The sequence below is a fragment of the Acanthochromis polyacanthus genome, chromosome 8, assembly GCF_021347895.1.
Source record: "Acanthochromis polyacanthus isolate Apoly-LR-REF ecotype Palm Island chromosome 8, KAUST_Apoly_ChrSc, whole genome shotgun sequence".
NCBI classification, from domain to species: domain Eukaryota; kingdom Metazoa; phylum Chordata; class Actinopteri; family Pomacentridae; genus Acanthochromis; species Acanthochromis polyacanthus.
The window spans coordinates 41196085-41217939 of record NC_067120.1 but is presented as its reverse complement, the minus strand read 5'-3'; the positions used below and the strand labels follow the sequence as shown (position 1 = coordinate 41217939).

Below are 21855 nucleotides of genomic sequence, written 5' to 3'. Positions count from 1 at the left end.
TAGCCTTGTTAATGGCTAACTTAGGATTGCTAATGACTACTAATGACTAGCTTAGGAATGCTAAATACTAGCCTAAGAATGCTAATGACTACTAACGACTAGACTAAGAATGCTAATGACTAGCCAAAGAATGCTAATGATAGCTTTAGAATACTAATGACTAGCTTAGGAAAGCTAATGGCTAGCTGAAAAATACTAATGACTACTAATGATTAGCCTAGGACAGCTAATGACTACCCTAGGAATGCTGATGATTAGCCTAGGAAAGCTAATGACTAGCCTAAGAATGGTAGTGACTAGCCAAGGATGCTAGCTTTCCTAGCGTAGGCATCTGACTGGCGTTACTATTCTAATGTTCAGGTACAAGAAGTGTTCAAGGCTAGCCCAGGAATGCTAATGACTAGTCTAGTCTAACATCATGACTGATCAATTCACACAGGATCAATAGACCTTTTTCCGAAACGTCATCATCGAACGTCACCGCCGGTCACCGCCCCTAGCAACTCGATACCGCCATTTTAAGAGGGGTATGCTATTGCCTTGACGGCCAGTACTTTCCCACCTTTTCCACCCGATTTGAACGACCAAAAGCAGATATGCCCAAAACCTGTGCTGTTTTTGGCTGTAGTTCTCACTCATGGAGCAACAAGAACATTTCCTTTTACAGAATTTCGACTGGAAAGGGCCAGAAAAGGACTTTATGGCTCAAAGCATTGAGGCGGATTAACAATGATGGAACCACATGGAGCCCACAGTCAAAATGGTCCTATGTTTGCAGTCAGCATTTCGTCAATGGTATGTTGTGTTTCATGAAATTATTACCCCTTAACTGATTTTCTGAAATTATTAATTAATAAGCTTAACCCTTTAAGCTTCAGTCAATTCCAGCCGTTTTCAGTACAAAAAATCGCTAATATTCTATTTTTAAATAAAAAAAATTACGAAAAATACAGGGAATATTGGATGCACATGGCGAGGTGCATTTCCTTGAAAAGACCGATTCGTGGATTTTATACCGACTTCAGGACATGTTTTGGACAAAATAGTTTACTGGCTTGTGTTGTCTGGATGTAAAAGGTTGGATTATGGCCGTTTTTTTGTCGAATCTTTTTTTCTTTGTGTAATAATAAACCCGGAAATGTGAGTCGCGCTGTGTGCGTTGAAGCCGTGTATAGAGAACGGATGGATGAATATTTGTTTTTGTCGGACAAATATGTTTTTCTCACCCGCTGTGGTAATCGCATCTGAAAGTGGTTTATACCGGCGGATTCATGAGAATCTAAGCTTTCCATCGGCGTATAGTGTTTGTATAATCGAGTTTGCAGCCGTTGGACATTCTTGAAATTCCTATGCAAATTAGTAGGTGTACCGCCGGACTGAAGCGTAAAGGGTTAACCCGTTGCGCTTCAGTTGCGCTTCAGTGTTCCGCCCGCGGTACACTTTGAAATCTGCATAAGCAATTTGCTAAATGTCTGAAACTGCAAACGCGATTATACAAACACTATATGCCGATGGAAAGCTTAGATTCTCATGAATCCGCCGGTATAAACCACTTTCAGATGTGATTACCACAGCGGGTGAGAAAAACACATTTGTCCGACAAACAACGAATATCCATCCATCCGTTCTCTATACACAGCTTCAACGTACACAGCGCGACTCACATTTCCGGGTTCATTATTACACACAGATGAAAATATTCCACAAAAAACGGCCATAATCCAACCTTGGACATCCAGACGAAACAAGCCAGTAAAATATTTTGTCCAAAACATGTCTTGAAGTCGGTATATAATCCACGAATCGGTCGTTTTCAAGGAAATGCACCTCGCGATGCGCGTCCAATATTCCCTGTATTTCTCGTCATATTTTTATTTACAAATAGAATATTAGCAATTTTTTTGTACTGAAAGTGGCTGGAATTGACTGCAGCTTATGATGTCTATAATTATCTGAAATGTTGAGGGCTAGCTACTTAGCTTAGGCTAGTGCTAGCTGTGCTTCCCACAAAAAGTCAGGGGTCTTTCTACTCACACTGCTATTTTTAAACCTTCTCTCCTCCCTTTCGTTCTGCTAACTACTATGCTGTAATCAGCAGCATTGTCCTCATTATTGTTAGCACCTCATACCCTTGGGCCTAGGGTGGGTAGAGCTCATTTACAGGTATCTGACTCTTAGTTTTGATAATGCACATCTAACTAATATACATAAACTACTTCCACTTGAAATTAAAAGGTGTAATGGCTCACCCCGTTAGCTTAACATTAGCTTAGCATAGCGGAGCTGGTGTAGCCGTATCTTACAAGGCATTTATCATTCTGACATTGACCTGTATGCACAAAAACGTATAAATATAAGCATACCTCAAAGAAAACGTATGAGTCCAGGCTTTTATAAGTCTTCATCTTCTCCATTGTGTGGATGCCTGGGCTGTTGATAAGGTACTCGTAAATGGAGTGCCAATGAAGATCTGGACACGTAGTAGGGTCGTTTTCCCATGATCCCAGTGCAATTTGGTACGGACATGACTGCAAACCAACCAGTTCTATTTTTTCTTTATACCGTAGCTTGGCTTTTGGCTCAAGATTTCCGAAATAATCACCAGACGTTTTTCTCCGGGTCAAAACCGCGTGGTTTCGGCGGTCAAATCACGGTTGCTAAGGACTTTGTTGCCCCCTCTTTTAATGGCAGCGTGCGTTGCTAAGGAAGGTATGGTCACGTGTCCCAGACTGTGACGTCATTGCGAAAAGGTCTGTGAATCGCATCAAGTTAGTATTTTTAAATAATTTGCTCATTGAATTCTCCACTCTATTAACATTGTCTGTTTGAAGACCAAACAGCAGTAAACATAAACTGTTAGGAGTTTATTAGCTGCTCCGCCTCCATACAGACACACTGTTAGCATGGTTGGCCACACATTAATCTGGCATTCTGAGGCTAGCAACTAGCTTTCCAAGGCTAGTCACCAGCATTCCTAGGCTAGAGAGAAGTACTGCAAGGCTAGACACTAACATTCTTAGGGTAGTCATTAGCATTCCTGGCAAAGGTACTAGCTTTTATCGGCTAATTTTCATAATTTCTAGCGTCGTCACTAGCATTCATAGGGTAGTAGCTACCTTTCCTAGGCTAGTCACCAGCATTCTGAGGCTAGCGACTAGTTTTTCTAGGCTACTCACTATTCTTTCCTAGGCTAGCAATTAGCTTTCTAGGCTAATCATTAGTGATCCTAGGCTAGCCAATAATATTCAAGATGACAGACTAGCTTTCCTAGTCCAGCCACTCACATCCTGAGCATAGCAACAGGTGTTTCTATGCTAGATGCTAGCATTATGAAGCTAGGCATAAGCATTCCTAGGCTAGTTAGAAGCACTCCTCGGCTAGACACCAACATTTTTAGGCTAGACACTAGCATTCCTGGCAAAGGGAGTAGCTTCTATGGGCTGTTAGTCATTAGCATTCCAAGGCTAGCAACTAGCTTTCTAGGCAATAATTAGCATTCCTAGGCTAGTCACAAGTATTCAAGACTAGCGTTCCTAGCATAGGGACTAGCCTTTATAGCCTAACTATGCTGCTAATAATAAATGTGAAATCGGTACATACAGTTAGTGAGTTTAAAGTCCTACAGCTCCAACAGACACACGGTAAGCTTTCTGCTTTATGATCACATTAATCCATGTAGCCGCTATAACATATTTAATATTTAATCTTATTTAGATCTGCTGGCCAGCTGCAAGTGAATCATTCCTATGCAACAACATCATTCTCCCTCATTGAGCTGTGTAGCCCTATGAGGTACAGTCAATTCCAGCCATTTTCAGTCCAAAAAATCGCTAATATTCTATTTGTAAATAAAAATATGACGAGAAATACAGGAAATATCGGACGTGCATCGCGAGGTGCATTTCCTTGAAAACGACCGATTCATGGAGTATATACCGACTTCAAGACATGTTTTGGACAAAATAGTTTACTGGCTTGTTTCGTCTGGATGTCCAAGGTTGGATTATGGCCGTTTTTTGTGGAATATTTTCATCTGTGTGTAATAATGAACCCGGAAATGTGAGTCGCGCTGTGTACGTTGAAGCCGTGTATAGAGAACGGATGGATGGATATTCGTTGTTTGTCGGACAAATGTGTTTTTCTCACCCGCTGTGGTAATCACATCTGAAAGTGGTTTATACCGGCGGATTCATGAGAATCTAAGCTTTCCATCGGCGTATAGTGTTTGTTTAATCGAGTTGGCAGTGTCGTTCTATTTCTAAAAATGCTTATGCAGATATCAAAACGGCCCGCCCATGGGCCGCTAAACCATAACGGGTGAATCAGGACCAGGATTCTGGCTAATAGAACGCTTATTTAACTGTGGCTAATGAACACAGTATGTTCAGATTACAGAACAGAAGTTCTGATGGAGGCAGCAGTGGATTAAAGCTGCATCATGTATGTTCTGGAGCATGATGGAGGCAGCAGCTCGACCTGCTGACCCACTGTGGGAGCATAGTGTTTACAGGAAGTCATATGATGTTCATCACCACACGTTACCCTCCCACAACTAGCTAGCCTGCCATAACTAGCTAGGCTGTCGTAGCTAGTTAGCCTCCCACAACTAGCTATGCTTTCATAACTCGTTAACCCTAGTTAGCCTTTCATAACGGGTTAGCTAATAGTCGCATAGCATAGGAGGATCAGTACAGTTAGCAAGGATTACCATGCTGTAGGCGAATGTGGCTAATGTTAGCATTGACGTATGAACTGTAGCATACTGCAGGATAATGTAGCTAATGTTTGCATTAGCTACAACTAACGGAGGATCCTCAGAGTTAGCATACTGTAGGCTAATGTGGCTAGCACTGGCTACAACCATAGGAGAATCCTTAGAGATAACATGCTGTTGACTAATGTTAGCATTAACTACAACTATTGGAGGATCCTTAGAGCTGGCATACTGTAGGCTAATCTTGCCAAGGCTAGCATTAGCCACAACTTTAGGAGGATCCTTAGAGTTAGCATGCTGTTGGCTAATGTGGCTAAGACTAGCATAAACTACAACTATAGGAGGATCCTTAGAGTTAGTGTGCTGTCGGCTAATGTGGCTAATATTAGCGTTGAGGCATAAACTGTAGCATGCTGTACGCTAATGTAGCTAATGTTCGCATTAGCTACAATTATAGGAGGATCCTTAGAGGTAGTATACTGTAGGCTGATGTGGCTAACGTTAGCGTTGAGGTATAAACTGTAGCATGCTGAAGGCTAATGTAGCTAATGTTAGCATTAGCTACAACTATAAGAGGCTCCTTAGAGTTAGCATACTGTAAGGTATTGTGGCTAAGGTTGGTGTTTGCTACAACTACAGGAGGATCCTAAGAGTTAGCATGCTGTAACTCTTAAATAAATAAATGAAAAGACTTACAGAGAAATAAGTGAATAAAGTTGATATTTTCACCCCAATGAACCGACTGGATGCTGCTGCAGAAATCATCAAACATCCGTCTGTTACAGAATCTGTTTAAATTACACGTTTTTATCTTTATTTACAGAAAGAAATGCTTTTAACAAACAGAAGAGACGAGAAAAGAGACGGAAACCTGAAATAAAGACAAGATGTCCTTTAAATCCACATGATTTTTAGAATTTTTGTGGTGATTTTCTGTGTTTTTGTTCTGATCATTCACTGTTTTGTTGCGATTTAGCCTCTCTTTGTGGTGATTTTGTTTCTTTGTTCGGTGATTTATCTCTTCCTGTAGTGATTTTGCATCTTTTCATGGTGATTTTGGGACTTCTTGTCATAATTTTGTCCATTTTTGTTGTGATTTTGTGTGTTTTCTTGTGATTTTTTCTATTATTTATGGTGTTTTTGGGTCTTCATGTGGAACCAAGCCCAGGACCAAGCCCAGGACCAGGACCAGGACCAGGACCAGGACCAGGACCAGGACTAGGACCAGCTGCAGCTCTAATTGTCTCTGATCTCCCTGAAGGCAAACAGCCAGAAAGTGAAACCAGGACACAGCAAACATCTGTCCTGCTGCACGGCATCATGGGGGAACAGCGCCGCCTGGTGGCTGCAGGACTCCTGTTCAGACCACATCACAAAGCACTCTGGGTAATCTGGCTGTATTTACCATAGATATGAAGAGTAGAATCAGTCCCAAACCGCTCCCTACACACTCCCCCTCCACTACCGAGTGTCACTCCAAAAGAAGTCACACTCGCAGCTGTGGAGGGCACCTATTATTGAAGGGGGAGGGTATAAATACGATCGTCAGGAATGGGACGCCCTGTCGCCTCAATGGAAAACGGAAGACGTCATCGCCATGGTAACACAAAGACGCCTACTGTCATGGCTGTAGCGCTGTGGCACAGGTTGCAACTAACAAGGATCGCTGCTGCTTCCAGAAGACAAAAGCGTCCCACTTTTTTCACTCACATGTTTTCCAATCCTATTATCTGTCATTTCAAATCCAACAAATGAATAAATGAATTCTGTCAGTTGTGTTCAAATTTTAAGGTGTCAGGGGGTGCACAATTAAATCAAACGTCAGCAGAGAAGAAGATTTGTTTCTTTTGTTTTATCTTTTTACATCACTCTTTGTGATGTTCTGTCAGTGTGAAAAAGGCGTGGGAGAAATAAAGGACGCATGTGGAACTCACATCAATATGTTGTTTCCTCCTCCATTTCGACGTTGCACTTCCTGAAAAAGTTGTCAAAGGCTGTGTCCGAAATGGCATACTAACGTACTACTCATACTAAGTGTGACGTCAAAATAAGTATGTAGTGCGTTCACATTGGATAGTATGAAAAGACTGAGTACGCGAGAAATACCCGGATGTATACTATTTCCGGAAAATTTTTAAGTATGCGCGGTGACCACACTAGTCATACTCAACCGCCCCATAATGCTTTGCGAGCTATCCACCGAAATGGAAGCCGATTTTTATTTTATTTTATGTGGTTAAGTAGTCATCCTAATCACCCCACAGATTTGAGAAATAGGCGTTTTCTGACCAAGGTTTTAAATTTGTCAGATGCCTCACAACGTGCTACTGAATGCTAGCAGCTAGTTGTAGCAGCTCGCTTTGCATACAGAACAAGTAGCAGCTACCTCCAGTAGCCTGCAGCTACAACTGAAACGATTCGCATAATCTGGCTAATAACTGCATGAGGAGTGCCGGCTTGAAATTACCACATTAATTATGCGACTGTTTGTTAGCGTAAAATCGACCTGAAGCCGGCATTCAGCCGAGATATTTGATAGTCGTACTTCCGGTTTTTGTCGTCGGAGGTTTGAAATGCATTATGGGAAACGTAGTAGTATACTACAGTGTGAACGGTCGGCATTCTAATCATACTTATAGTACGTAGTATACAGTATATATGTAGCGGGTCCCGGCTTGGTCCCCGCCGACAGATATATAGATAATCCTGAGAATACAGGAATGAAATGAGCGAAGCAGGACAAGTGTTGCTCTTTCTCCATTCATTTGGATTATATTTATTCTTACATTCATTTTCTTAACTTTGTCACTGCAGTAAGGAGTTATCTGTCATTCTGTCCAACAACGGTAATAGCTTTACCTGAACAACATTCACTTGAATGCGCACTTTCCCCATTTCCAAGAAAAATGAATTATTACCATTTATATAAAATCAAGAATAAAACATTCCTCTTTCATCATCATGTCGTTTGTCTCTTGTCAATACATTTCTGTACAGAAAACAGCATCTCTAGCCTCTCTTTAACAGAGTATTTCTTTGTGATATCTCTACAAATTTTAAGTCTTCACTTAATAAAACAGACAGTCTTCCTTGCAGTTAAACTACTTCTACATATCTTCACCATATAAACACACAGTAACAAAATTGGCTGACTCGCAGCTTATTGTCAGAACTCATGAACTCGAACCATAAAATGGCTCACGATCTGCAAGCACGCTTTTTAACAGGGCTGCGGACCTAGCTAAACTTAACCGTCATATTTAGATGTTCTTAAATATCTGGGACAACATACCAAACACACGAACTGTCATTTTACACATCCAATATCCCACAAACGCCCAGGAGCCAAAAGAAACAAAAGAAAATAAAGTTCAAGTAAGAATTGCCGCTAGACACCATTTCCTCGACTGATAGTCACGTACCACAACACTTCGACGTCTACACAATTAACGTGCTTTTAGCTGACAAACCACACATCACCCGTAATTCATATTATCTCATAAACACATTTAGTAGCACAAAAAGGAAATAACTAACCTGAGAATACAGGAATGAAATGAGCGAAGCAGGACAAGTGTTGCTCTTTCTCCATTCATTTGGATTATGAGCTCCACTTCCTGGTCGCGACAATCCCGTACCTCTATCCGTGCTGCCACCTTGTGTCCCTTTCATGTAACAGTATGAAATTTTATATTTTTCCTGTAAGCTTTTTCTTATAATTAAACAGGATAAAATAAGTCCATTCAGTTGCAACAAATCAGAAAGTGACTACCTGAATAAAACAAAATACACATTATATCTCAAACACCTTTTGTGAGTGTCACATATACTCATTGAGAATGTAGTATGTAGTACGTTAGTATGCGATTTCAGACATAGCCAAAGTGAGCATCAATGCAGATTTGCTATTTAAGGGCTGAACAGTCCACTCTCCCTCCGCACTACGTGGTTTGGGACGGCCCTTAAAGGGGAACTTTGGTTTTTTCAACCTGGGGTCTGTTTTCATGTAATTTCATACATGTGAATGATGGAGAAATGAATTTTCGACATAGCTCCAGTATTTAGCCAGGCAGGCAGCTTAGCAGCTCAGCTAGCAGCTCAGCTAGCAGCTCAGCTAGCAGCTCAGCTAGTGAAAAGTATGGGGCAGCTGGCCCCCCCGCGTCAAAGTCCACCCTAACGTGTTTTTTCCCCACACTGACCGGCTCAGATAGTCTCAATGAGTGTCTCACAACATAGTAGAGATGAGAAGTGAATGAAAACCTCCACATTACTTGGCGATCGCTCTTTGTTGTGGTCTGTATCTAAAGCTCAGGACACTAGAAAGCAAATCTCGTTCTGAAATCACGCGATAGCTCACGCCCGGTGGGGGAAACAGTTGTTTGCCTCAGGAGACGAGGAGTGAGACGAGTGGAGCGATTTTGTGTCGGATTACAGAACAGTTAGTTTTTTTCTAAACCTGGTAAAACTAATGGGTCGTCAGTGCGCTTTTCCGAGTTATGGCAACAGAATGGTGCGCTACACTTCGCGCAGCTTTCACAGACTACCGTACTCGGAGAAGGAAACGCTAAAGTTGTGGCTAAACGTTTTACAAATGGACCCTGAAACTCCACAGAGTCTGCAGCGACCATTTTGACCGGGATGATTACTGCAGATCAAAGAGGCGAGCAAATCCCAAACACGTTTTTTTGAGGAAAAGTGCAGTTCCTGGATGGGAGACACCAGCTGCAGGCGGAGTGCAGGTACGTTATTAGCTAATGTTTTGTGTGCCTCCCAACAGCAGTTTAGTTTATATCTGTTTATCACGGTTTGTTTTGATTCTTACCGTAAGTTGGGAGGTGGAACTAATTGCAGCCGTACCTGTGTATGAGTACTAGTCAGTGCAGTGAACGTTTTCACAATCCAGCAGATCAAAAACAAAAAGTAAAGAGAAAGTAAGAAATGCAATAATGAGTTGTACAGTAATAATCTTATCATTTGGCTATGAAAACAATGTTTTAGGACGCTGATGGTGCTGACTGTTCACAAGCAACGGAATTTGCTGCAGTTCCACAATCCACTCCAGTAAAAAGTAGACACAGAGCAGATGAAGAACCATGTCCTAAACTGTCATCTGGCTTGAAACTTATTCTGTCAAGTCCTCATCAGACCACACCTCGCACCAAGCCTTCATTATCTGGAACATATCATGCACTACCTCCCTTACCAATCCATGGTAAGTTTAGCTGTGCTAACACCTTTTCTGAACAATTCAACTATCACCATACAACTTCAGCATTCCTGGAAAGACAGTCAGTGCATATTGTTATTGTGTGTACAACAGACTGTACCTGCACCATCTGCAGATTTGACTGTCCCTCGCACAGAAACTGAACATTTATCACATGTGAGTAGTATGGCTTTTAGTCAACTTTGTAAAAGAAAAGAAGTGTCAAGATTTTACAACTATCCTGTTTCTTCAGACTCAACAGGAAGATGCAGCAGAACCCGTTTTGATTGACATGAGCATGAGCTTCGAGGAAATGAGTATTCATGATCCAACAGACGGCAGTTTTGCACCTCTCAGCACCACCTCATCTTCTGCCTCTGCCTCAGCTAGCCCCCCTGGAGATGCACCAAAAGGATGGGCAGAGAAAAAATGTCTGGTCAATGAGTCAAAACTCATGGAACTTTTTAATAGGTGCAGCCAATGTGGGTGTGCCATCATTGAAAAGAAAGTGACAACAGGATCAAGCCAAATAAAATAGAGTGGAACTGCCTGAATGGACACTCAGGAACAGGGCCGGCCCTAGGACTTTGGTGGCCCTAAGCAAGATTTTTTTTGTGGCCCCAAAACATGCACAGGGCAACTACCAAATCACGTGCACAGCTTGTAATTGGGTTAAAACACACATGCACATGATTAACAGCAAATATTTATTTTTTAAAAATGTATCCTTAAAACGATAGAGACAATTACCAATAAGTGTTCAAAATAATAGAAAAAAAATAAGTTAACATATTTAAACTGTAAAAGTGAATCACACACTTATTGTGGTGTGGCTCCCTCTAGTGGATGTGGCTATAAACAACAGCACAGAGTGTTTATGCCAGCGGCCGGCCCTGCTCAGGAAAGTGGACATCCTGCCCTGATAGAAGAGGGATGGCAGAAAATAATCTTTTTGTATCTGCAGCTATTCTTTTTACTAGAGCTACATACACCACCATTGCAGAGTGGGCTGGACAACTAAATGTCCAAATTCCAAAGCCAACTCAGTTTTATGCCATTCAGTCGACTGACCTCCAGTCATCCAGCATGCATACAGAGACCAACATGAAAAATCATGGAGCGTCTCATAACATCTGGAAAGAAAACTGAACTCTGTGGTGACACAAGATGTGATAGCCCAGGTAAAAAGTTTTCCTCTATAAAAGTGTAAGGTTTTTGTATGTCATTGTAATTTCAGAAAATAAACACTTTTTTCTCACCAGGTTATAGCAGCAAATATTCAACGAACTCATTCCAAGACAATGACACAAAAGACATTGTGCATTTTGAATTGGTTCAGGTAATTCACCAAGAAACAGTCACTAAACATAATATAACATGTTTCAAATCCAGTTTGACTGGTTGTCTAAATCTGTGGGTGTCATATATGATGACACATCGTTATGCTGTAGGGTACAGAGGCATCCAGCTCAGTGGCAATGGAGGGGATGGGCTTCCAGAGGGGCTGAACTACTTGCTACATATGGGTGTGGATGTTGGTGTTATGACAACAGACAGGTCGCCATCTGTCAGAAAAATCATGTAGGAAACATACAGCAACATCCTCCATGAATTTGACCCGTGGCATGTCAACAAAAGTAAGAAAATGTGTGCAAACAAATACAATTTTACGTTTCATGTAATGCTGTTTACATCGTCCTGTTGGAACTATGAACAATGTGGGATGCCTCTTTGTTATTGTTGTTTCAATTAGGTGTGAAAAAGAAACTTGTGGCTGCTTCAAAGAAGACACAAAACAAAGATCTGCAACCATGGCTCAAATAACCACCTTTACTGGTCATGGAGCTCATCTAAAGGTGATCAAGAGGTAACACTGATATTTTTAGTGTCCTTTGCAGTTACAACAGATCTTTTGTCATAAATGGAAGAATAATGACTGATCAAATACTTGGTTATACTTTATCACTAAAAAGTAATTTACTTTATACTTACTGTACTTCTCTGTATTTCACTATACTTTATTCAGTTTTACCTTGATCATCTAAACTCAGCTTTTTGGACACTGTTCTGATTTTATTAGGATGTTGTGTGACGTTGGAAGTGCGTACTGCATCACATTTGTGGCGTGCATAGATGGGAGGAGGATGGTGTTGAGTTCTCCTGTCATCATCCAGCCCTGACCGAGGATCAGCAGAGAAGGAAAAAAGGCTTCATGCAGATTCATCAGCTTTCCGTGCTCTCAAAGCTTTTATTTGACAAGAATCTCCTGCGTGACTTGAGGCAGATGGCACGTTTCAAGCACACCGGTATGCTTTATTTCAAGAATAATGTATTTCATTCAAATTAAAAGATTTCTTTTACAGATACTAGGTCAAAAATGTCTGCTGCTGTGAGGACTAATACCACTGCTCTCCAGGTCACACCACAGTAACAGTAATTACTAAGCACACCACTGTACTGTTTACAATATCAACTTGTACAAATATTTCACATGTACGATAACGTGGTCTGTGGAAGTAGCAGTCAGTGTTGTTTTTGAACTTGCAACACAGGATCTCTGGAGGACTACCATGCTTCAGTGCTGAAGTACACAGCTGGAAACCATGGATCATACTGCCAACGTCAACAGACCACAGGCAAAAACAACGGAAGGTAAAGATGTGATGTGTTAATGAAGTAATTCAATTTTATGTGTAGTCTATATTGTTGTTCACTGCCTGAGAAAATATTCTGTGCTGATTATATATTCAGAGAAACATGGTGGCATTTTGAGGGGGAAGAGTTTCTGGTGTAGAAAAGCATTCTCCTAAAACCACCTGAAAAATTACTATGCATCTATGACACAGTGAACTACAGCTCATGTTTGTTTTCTTTTTGCCTTAGGAGAATGTCGACACAGATATTCATTCTGAAAACAAAGTGCAGAGTGGGTTGAAGGCCCATCTATGAACATACCACGCAGACCTTCCGTAATGAGCTCATGGAGCGTGTCTTGAAGAGAAGAGATGACACAACTGTTGTTTTCACAGAGCCTCTGCTCCGTCTCAAACCCCGCCGAACACTTCTTCGTAACATTGCTCCTGCTCCGAGGCCTACACAAGCTGATTTGCTCGCACGACATAGTTCAAGGTTCAGACCTTACTAAAGAGGATCCAATATTATGTTGAGGACATTATTCTTTATGCTGCTTTGTGTGTGTACCGGGTTGAAAATAAAGAGATTGGAAAACAGTAGTTCTAAAAATAATTTATTTTAGATGATACAGTGAAGTATAACAGAGAAATGTATGTGTGCAGAATAATTTACATGATCCCAAAGACGTCCTCTGTGTCGCTGAAACCAGCGTAAGTGCCAGTTGGAGAGGGGTACTTGCTTCTTATAGCCACAACAGCGCAGCTAGGCAACACTGTCCTATTCCCACGACCAAGACGCTCTCCTCTGAACGCCCACTGCAGCACCACAGGAGTCTGCATCGGCTGGAGAAGAGGACATAATCCATTTTATATGTGAAAAGTACGACAAAATAACAGTAATTGCGCACAGCAGAGACCTTTCGCAGTAAATAAAGTACACAAATGTAAATGGTCACATATAGGCTACTCAACAGATAAACAGTCATTTTCTCCCTGTGGTCATGGCCGCCTCTTCCACTTCATTTTGGGAACATGGAAGAAGGTTTCCAGCACGGCCCTGTTGATCAAGGGGGGGAAATCCTCTGACGAAGTCAGACAGCGTGTACCGTCCAGTGGGTAACCCCCCCACTCACAGCTTGCTGCAGCAAGTCCCATTCCCTGCAGCAAAGGCATTCCTGTTCTGTAGGCAGAGGTACAGCGCCCACAGAGACACCACCACTTTCCTGAGTCTCACAGCCTTTCTTCAGCTGGTTCCGTGCTCTCTGCTTGTTCACCAACTGTTTCTGTCCTCGCCCGTTCTTCAATATCTTGAAGTTCTTCGTCCGTGTATTCGGGCTCAAATAAATACGGTCGGCCATCAAAATAAAATTCAGTTTGTCCACGTCCTGCTCATCGGGCAAAAACTCAGCCATAACTTCAAAATAAATAAATAAAAAAATAAACTTCGGTAATCCGACACAAAATCGCTCCACTCGTCTCACTCCTCGTCTCCTGAGGCAAACAGCTGTTTCCCCCACCGGGCACGAGATATCGCACCATTTCGGAACCAGATTTGCGTTCTAGCGTACAGACCACAACAAAGAGCGATCACCAAGTAATGTGGAGGTTTTTCTTCACTTCTCATCTCTAGTATGTTGTGGGACACTCATTGAGACTATCTGAGTCGGTCAGTGTGGGGAAAAAACACGTTAGGGCGGACTTTGACGTGGGGGGGTAATTGCCTCATACTTTTCGCTAGCTGAGCTGCTAGCTAAGCTGCTAGCTGAGCTGCTAGCTGAGCTGCTAGCTGAGCTGCTAAGCTGCCTGTCTGGCTAAATACTGGAGCTATGTTGAAAATCCATTTCTCCATCACTCACATGTATGAAATTACATGGAAACAGACCCCAGGTTGAAAAAAACCAAAGTTCCCCTTTAATATGGAGGACCCTCCACGGGAACGTGCAGACAGAGGAGTAGTGTGTAGGGATAGTGTGTAGGGGGCGGTCTGGGACTGAGCTGTAGATAGTCCAGACCGCTGAAGCAGCTGGCTAAGCGACATTCCTACATGGCGGCCATCTTGACGGGGACAAAGTTCCCATTCAAAGTAATGTATGCACATTGAAAATAAATCATAATTTGCTCATTTCTCAACCGATTTTCGTGTGGTTTACTTTATTGTCAACGTCAAAACATGTGCTATTAATAGAAAATATGTGATCTAAAAACAAACACAGAAAAAGACTTCCTACAAATGTAGCCTGCAATTGTAGTTCTCTTATTATTTAGGTCCAGAGGCCAGGGACTCTTTCAGTTCAGCCATGACATATATAAATGTAAATACTTAGATATGTAGAAAATGTTCTGAGAGCAAAAGATTTAATTGTAAATGTAATCTATTTATTTATTTCTTATTGAAATTAATTATTTATTTATATATCTCTAGGCTGTTATATACATATAACAAGGAACTAGACTATTACAGGATAATTTATTAACTTTTACAACAAACAACTGAAGTATTAATATTAATTCTTATTTAATTCTTTCTTTCTCTCTCTCTCGGCTGTATAACATTGTTTAGTAACATTTCAATGATGTGAGAGCAGTCCTAAAGAACTGGCTGTAATCCCAATCATAAAATGGGTTTGGAGGAAGAACATAGATGCTAATCTGGATATATATGAGTTAGGCTTTATAACTACTATTGGTAGTATTGGTGGTATTAATAGTAATGCTACTACTAGTGGTAATACACCAACTACTGCTGCTGATACTGTCACTGCTACTACAACTTGTAATACTATTACACATGCTGATACTACTACGACTCTAACAGCTACTTATACTACTACTGCTGCTTGTACTTTTAGTATTACTGCTTGTACAGCTATACTACAGCTACTATTAATCGTCTGGTATTTGGTTGTCCAGCTGTTAGTGTTTTGCTAGCGGCTAACTGTTAGCTCTCATAGATCCTCAACAAGATTTAACAATGAAAAAAGAGAAAAAAACTATTTTTACCAATGAAAAGTTATTCCAAGTTTCCTTGTCTCCAACGTTCGACGCAGTGTGCCATTAAATGCAGCGCAATGAGCCGGCATTCTTCCTGTTTTAGTTTTCGCCCCGTACACACAATAGAATAAACTGAAACTTTGCCCCCACTAGCTTAGCGTCTCCGTAGGCACACCGCTCTGAGGGGCGTGGCCTATCTACTCTTCATATCTATGGTATTTACATCTAACATCAGTCAGTGGTTTCTCTACAGCAGAGACACAATACAACACAAAATATAACACAAAAATCCCACAAAATGACAGAAATGAGACACAAAATATTTTTCATAACCCTCACAACAACACAATTTAGACACAAAATGAAACAAATGAGACATGACCTGAAAAAACAGACATAAATTAACACAAAACATAACAAAAACACACAAAATAACACGATTTAGACACAAAATTGCACACATCACACACAAAAAGACACACTGGGACACTAAAATACAAAGACGAGCAACAAAACTAGACAGAAAACAACACAAATAACACAATAGCTAATACAGAAAATCTCACAAATAAGACATAATGAAACAAAGCGACAGAAACAAGACACAAAATGTTTTTATTGAACAACACAAACAGGACTCAGAACAACACAGAACTATCCAAACTACAACAAGAAGGCAGAAAAACTAGAGATAAAAACAGTCACTGAAAGAAACGGAGCGGAGACGGATGAAGCTGTTTCTGGTTGAGCCTTTATTCAAACATTCATGGTTTTAATATTTTTAGTATCATCAGAGGGAAGTTTAATCAACAGAAACTAGATGATTTATTTATTCATGTAAAAACACGACTGTGGTTGGAACAGATCAGCAGCAGGTTCACAGAAAGAAACATTCATTATCTGGTTGCTAATTATCAACAAATGTTCATTAATTTATTAATAGCTATGTTGAATCTGCTTCCTGCTGGCAGAGCTCTGACATCACTGTGGTGCTGTGACCTCATCAGTAGTGAGCCTGGTAGGCCAGCAGGTATCCATCGTTGTACATGTAGATCTTCCTGTCGGTGGGGTTGTAGCTCACACTGGACACTCCTTTGGCGATCTTCTCCAGCGGCAGCGCCAGTGAGTTGTCCTCTCTGCCCGTCGCCGTGTCGAAGGCGTAGAACACCTCCTCGCGGTGCTCGTCCACGTAGCGGGTGGCGTACAACACTCCACACGCCATGAAGGCGTTGCTGGCCGCCTTCTTGAACAGCCTTGTCCTCCACGTCTGCGTCACGTTCAGAGTCTTGGCCTCGGCGTCCCAGACCAGCCGGCTGGCCTGCAGGTTGCCGTGGTTACCCACGGTGGCGTACAGCGCCCACAGGCCCGTCTCGTCCGCCTCCACGTCCACGTCGCTGTTGAGCCGGCAGTCGTAGTAGCAGTAGGGGAACTTGTTGTTGAAGCCGGCGCCCGGCAGCGTGACCCGATGGACCTGTTGGGTGTTCAGGTCATAGCGGCAGATGTCGGCAGAGCGGTAGCAGTTGTAGTACAGCGCCTCGCCGTACAGGACGCTGCCCGGACCCTCCACGGTGCTGCGGTCGCTGTAGGAGGAGGTTATGGTGAAGTCCCGGTAGTTAGAAGAGGACATGAGGTCCTGGTAGGTGTGGTAAACCCGCAGCATGTTGGTCCAGATGTGGCTGCTGAGCAGAGGCTGAACCCAGTAGAGGTTCTTCTGGACCTTGCTGCCCATCTGGGCCTGTTTGCCCCAAGAACCAGAGATGTAGCTCTTACCATGGGGAACCACTTTAGTGGTGACCGGATCACTGATGTTCTGGATCAGCCCTTTGAGGCAGTAGCTGTCCACACCTGGAACACAGGGGGAGGAGCTAGTGACATCACATGATCAACACAAAGGGGGAGGAGCTAGTGACATCACATGATCAACACACAGGGGGAGGAGCGAGTGACATCACATGATCAACACACAGGGGGAGGAGCTAGTGACATCACATGATCAACACACAGGGGGAGGAGCTAGTGACATCACATGATCAACACACAGGGGGAGGAGCTAGTGACATCACATGATCAACACACAGGGGGAGGAGCTAGTGACATCACATGGTACCTCTGTAGTCTTTAGGGATGGACTTGCAGGACTCCATGTTGTTCTTCAGGAGACGGAGTTTCTCTCTGACAGTCTTCATGTTCACTGAGTCTGAAGTTTGCATCCTGATGACATCAGAACGCAGTTTATCCACCTAACAGACACACACACACATTTAGTGACATCATCATATTTTATGTGTTTGGGTTGTTTTATGTTGTTTTGTTTGATTGTTTTCTGTCATTTCAAGTCATTAAATGGAGTGTGTACCTGTGTGTACAGTGTGTGTGTGTGTGTGTGTTTGTGTGTGTGTGTGTGTGTGTGTGTGTGTGTGTGTGTGTACATGTGTCTGTGTGTGTGTGTGTGTGTACCTGTTTGTACAGCATATGTGTGTGTGTGTGTGTGTGTGTGTGTATACCTGTCTGTACAGCATGTGTGTGTGTGTGTGTGTGTGTACATGTGTGTGTGTGTGTGTGTCTGTGTGTGTGTGTCTGTGTGTGTGTATACCTGTTTGTACAGCATGTGTGTGTGTGTGTGTGTGTGTGTACATGTGTGTGTGTGTGTGTGTGTGTCTGTGTCTGTGTGTGTGTGTCTGTGTGTGTGTATACCTGTTTGTACAGCATGTGTGTGTGTGTGTGTGTGTGTACCTGTTTGTACAGCATATGTGTGTGTGTGTGTGTGTGTGTGTGTGTGTACATGTGTGTGTGTGTGTGTGTGTGTACATGTGTCTGTGTCTGTGTGTGTGTGTGTATACCTGTTTGTACAGCATGTGTGTGTGTGTGTGTGTGTACCTGTTTGTACAGCATATGTGTGTGTGTGTGTGTGTGTGTGTGTGTGTGTGTGTGTGTATACCTGTTTGTACAGCATGTGTGTGTGTGTGTGTGTGTGTACATGTGTCTGTGTGTGTGTGTGTATACCTGTTTGTACAGCATGTGTGTGTGTGTGTGTGTGTGTACATGTGTCTGTGTGTGTGTGTGTGTACCTGTTTGTACAGCATATGTGTGTGTGTGTGTGTGTGTGTGTGTGTGTGTGTGTGTGTACATGTGTCTGTGTGTGTGTGTGTGTACCTGTTTGTACAGCATATGTGTGTGTGTGTGTGTGTGTGTGTGTGTATACCTGTTTGTACAGCATGTGTGTGTGTGTGTGTGTGTACATGTGTCTGTGTGTGTGTGTGTATACCTGTTTGTACAGCATATGTGTGTGTGTGTGTGTGTGTGTGTGTGTGTGTGTGTGTACATGTGTGTGTGTGTGTGTGTACATGTGTCTGTGTGTGTGTGTGTATACCTGTTTGTACAGCATGTGTGTGTGTGTGTGTGTGTGTACATGTGTCTGTGTGTGTGTGTGTGTACCTGTTTGTACAGCATGTGTGTGTGTGTGTGTGTGTGTACATGTGTGTGTGTGTGTGTGTACATGTGTCTGTGTGTGTGTGTGTACCTGTTTGTACAGCGTGTGTGTGTGTGTGTGTGTGTACGTGTGTGTGTGTGTGTACATGTGTGTGTGTGTGTGTGTGTCTGTGTCTGTGTGTGTGTGTCTGTGTGTGTGTATACCTGTCTGTACAGCATGTGTGTGTGTGTGTGTGTGTACATGTGTGTGTGTGTGTGTACATGTGTGTGTGTGTGTGTGTGTGTGTGTCTGTGTCTGTGTGTGTGTGTGTGTGTACCTGTTTGTACAGCGTGTGTGTGTGTGTGTGTACATGTGTGTGTGTGTGTGTACATGTGTGTGTGTGTGTGTGTGTCTGTGTCTGTGTGTGTGTGTCTGTGTGTGTGTATACCTGTTTGTACAGCATGTGTGTGTGTGTGTGTGTGTGTACATGTGTCTGTGTGTGTGTGTGTGTACCTGTTTGTACAGCGTGTGTGTGTGTGTGTTGTTGAGCTGCTGGTGGAGCTCCCTGATGTGTGTCTCCAGCTGCTGCAGCTCGTGCTCCAGCTGTCTGAGGTCCAGCTCCGTGTACAGGCCCTGGTGCTGCAGGTACAGGTGAGGCTGCAGCCGCTTCCACACCTCCTCAACCTGAGCCTTCATCTGAGGGAGCCGCTGCCGGGACAGCACCACCTGGAGGACACACCGGGGTGATGCCGTTACTGCGTCTAAACGATGCTCTGAACTGCAGATACTGCACAGAAGTACACAGTGTGGGTTCCTGTCCTTCAGTCAGTGAGAAACAACTTCTTCAAAGTATTTATTTAAATTGACTCTAAATAACCTCTGGGAGGTTCAGACACTGGAACGTAGAACCAGAACCTGAGTGAAGAACCCAGTAGGTTAATCTGAGCTGCTTTTATCATCACCAGAGGAGGACATTTTATTTTGAAAAGCCTGTAGTTTTCAGAGTCCTTTTATTTTGATAGTGTATTTACCTTGATGCATCCTGTTGACATTTTTCAGCTAACTAGATGCTTTTACTTTGAAAATCCCACACACATGAACTTCCTTCCTTTAGCCTTATTTGAGTTTTGTTCTTTTTTAAAGAAATGAACTAAAACATTCAGCTGACACCAGCAGAGACTCTTATTTTGAAGTTTAACCCAACAGACATGGAGTCACTGAACACTCTGGTGTTGGTCTGGAACACGTTAGAACCTGTTGGAACTGGTTTGGAACATAATAGAACCTAAAGGAACCTGAACGTTCTCGCTTTTTTCCAGTTTTGTCACCATTCTGTTGTTCTGTCTCTCATCTTGTTTTAAATCATTTCCTCTTTCTTTAAATAAAATCATTCTTGTCCTTCATTTAACTCTCCTGTTGTCTTCATTTACGGACAACAAAAAAAATGTTTCCTTGTCTGGAAAAAATCCAAAAATTCAGGTAAAAAATTCCCTAAATTTTAGAAAATTTGCAAAACCTTCAGGAAGGAAGGAAAATTCCAATAATTCCTCATATTTTCTTTAAGAACATTCACATAAAAATTCACTGGATTTTGGTTGATTTTTATGTGAATGTTAAACATTTTTAACTTTTTTTTTCCACCAAAAAATGTTCAAAAATTTCCCTAAAATGTTGAAAATGTGGACATCAGAAGTTTACTGTGAAAATATTATTTTCCACATTTTCAAACTTTAAACCGGGTCAGTTTGACCTGCAGGAGGACATGAGGGTTAAACAGTGATGCCATCGTGACGTTCTCTGCTGGTTCCGTGGTTCTACCTGTGTCTGCATCAGGCCCAGAGAATCCTGACAGGTGTCCACCTCCTCCAGCACCGACTCAAACTTCACGGCCGGAAACGTCCACATGGTGGAGTTCACTCTGCAGACACACGAGCCGTTCTTCCTCAGGCCCGGAATCCGCTGAGAACCCACGCCGAGCTGCAGAACCACAACAGAACCCACAGAACCAGGTCAGTCCAGAACTTCATCTGGACCCTCTGAGATCACGCACACTAAGTCATCAAACAACAACAACAATAATAATACTAATATGAGAACAGGAACAGGAGTTAATTTACTGCACACAGAAATATTCACTGTAAAAAGAACGCAGTTGTCATTTTATTTGAGTTCTTCACATGTTTAAGACAAAAATATCAGTTAAATGACAGAAACAAACTGAATCTTCTTTTAATTTGTTCCTTTTTAAACAAATAAACTAAAAAATCTTATTCTGAAATTTAACCCAACAGACATGGAGCCACTGAACACTCTGGAGACTCGTTAGAACCTGTTAGAACCTAACAGAACCTGTTTGAACATGTCTATTGGAGCCTGTTAGGAAAATCAAATAAAGATTCTTACAATTAGAATCTGAGTTGAACAGAAATATTTTAAAGGTTTTCTATAAAAAGACTCAACCAGTGATGGCGTGTTTCTCTTCATGATTTAATCAGTTTAGACGTAATTTAAAACACCTAAAATAAGTCAGATTAAGATCAGAAATTCAGTTTGAATTATGAGATGGTTATTGAAAGGAGATTTTAGTTTTACCAGAGTTTTATCTGTAAAACAGATCCTTCCATGTGTGGAAAATCGTAGAGAACATAAAGGCAGAAACATCATGTCTAGCTGAGGTTCTGTAGAGAACGTGGACGTGATAAAGGACTCACGGTGTTCCACAGAAGCAGCAGCAGCAGCAGCATCATCGTGTTGAAGCTCCTCAGATGAACAAACTTCTTCTCCTCACCGATGAACCTTAAAGACAGTCGACAAAACTAAAATATTGAAGTGAGGAGTTTCACATCCACTTCCTTCATGGAGATAATTATTACTTCATTTCCCTTTTGTTGTGTTTCTGCAG

At 42.1% G+C, this 21855-nt stretch overlaps 2 protein-coding genes across 2 annotated transcripts in view; one reads left to right on the top strand and one right to left on the bottom strand.

The window, feature by feature from the left end:
- LOC127535128 (uncharacterized) overlaps positions 1 to 21855 on the top strand; it is a 66866-nt gene that overhangs the window by 14294 nt on the left and 30717 nt on the right. The window lies entirely within an intron of this gene.
- Positions 16278 to 21723, bottom strand: LOC127535211 (olfactomedin-4-like). The gene is made up of 5 exons (XM_051952519.1): positions 21665 to 21723; positions 20772 to 20930; positions 19467 to 19679; positions 17652 to 17784; positions 16278 to 17389 (listed from the first exon to the last, which is right to left on the bottom strand). The coding sequence occupies exons 1-5, from the start codon at positions 21698 to 21700 to the stop codon at positions 16548 to 16550; spliced, it is 1383 nt and encodes a 460-aa protein (XP_051808479.1). The 5' UTR covers positions 21701 to 21723; the 3' UTR covers positions 16278 to 16547.

Coding starts and splice junctions, on each gene's coding strand:
- LOC127535211 (XM_051952519.1), bottom strand. CDS start 21,700: ATGATGCTGCTGCTGCTGCTGCTTCTGTGGAACACC. Junction 20,931..21,664: donor TGCTGCTTCTGTGGAACACC/GTGAGTCCTTTA, acceptor GTGGTTCTGCAG/CTCGGCGTGGGTTCTCAGCG. Junction 17,785..19,466: donor CACACACGCTGTACAAACAG/GTACACACACAC, acceptor TGTGTCTGTTAG/GTGGATAAACTGCGTTCTGA.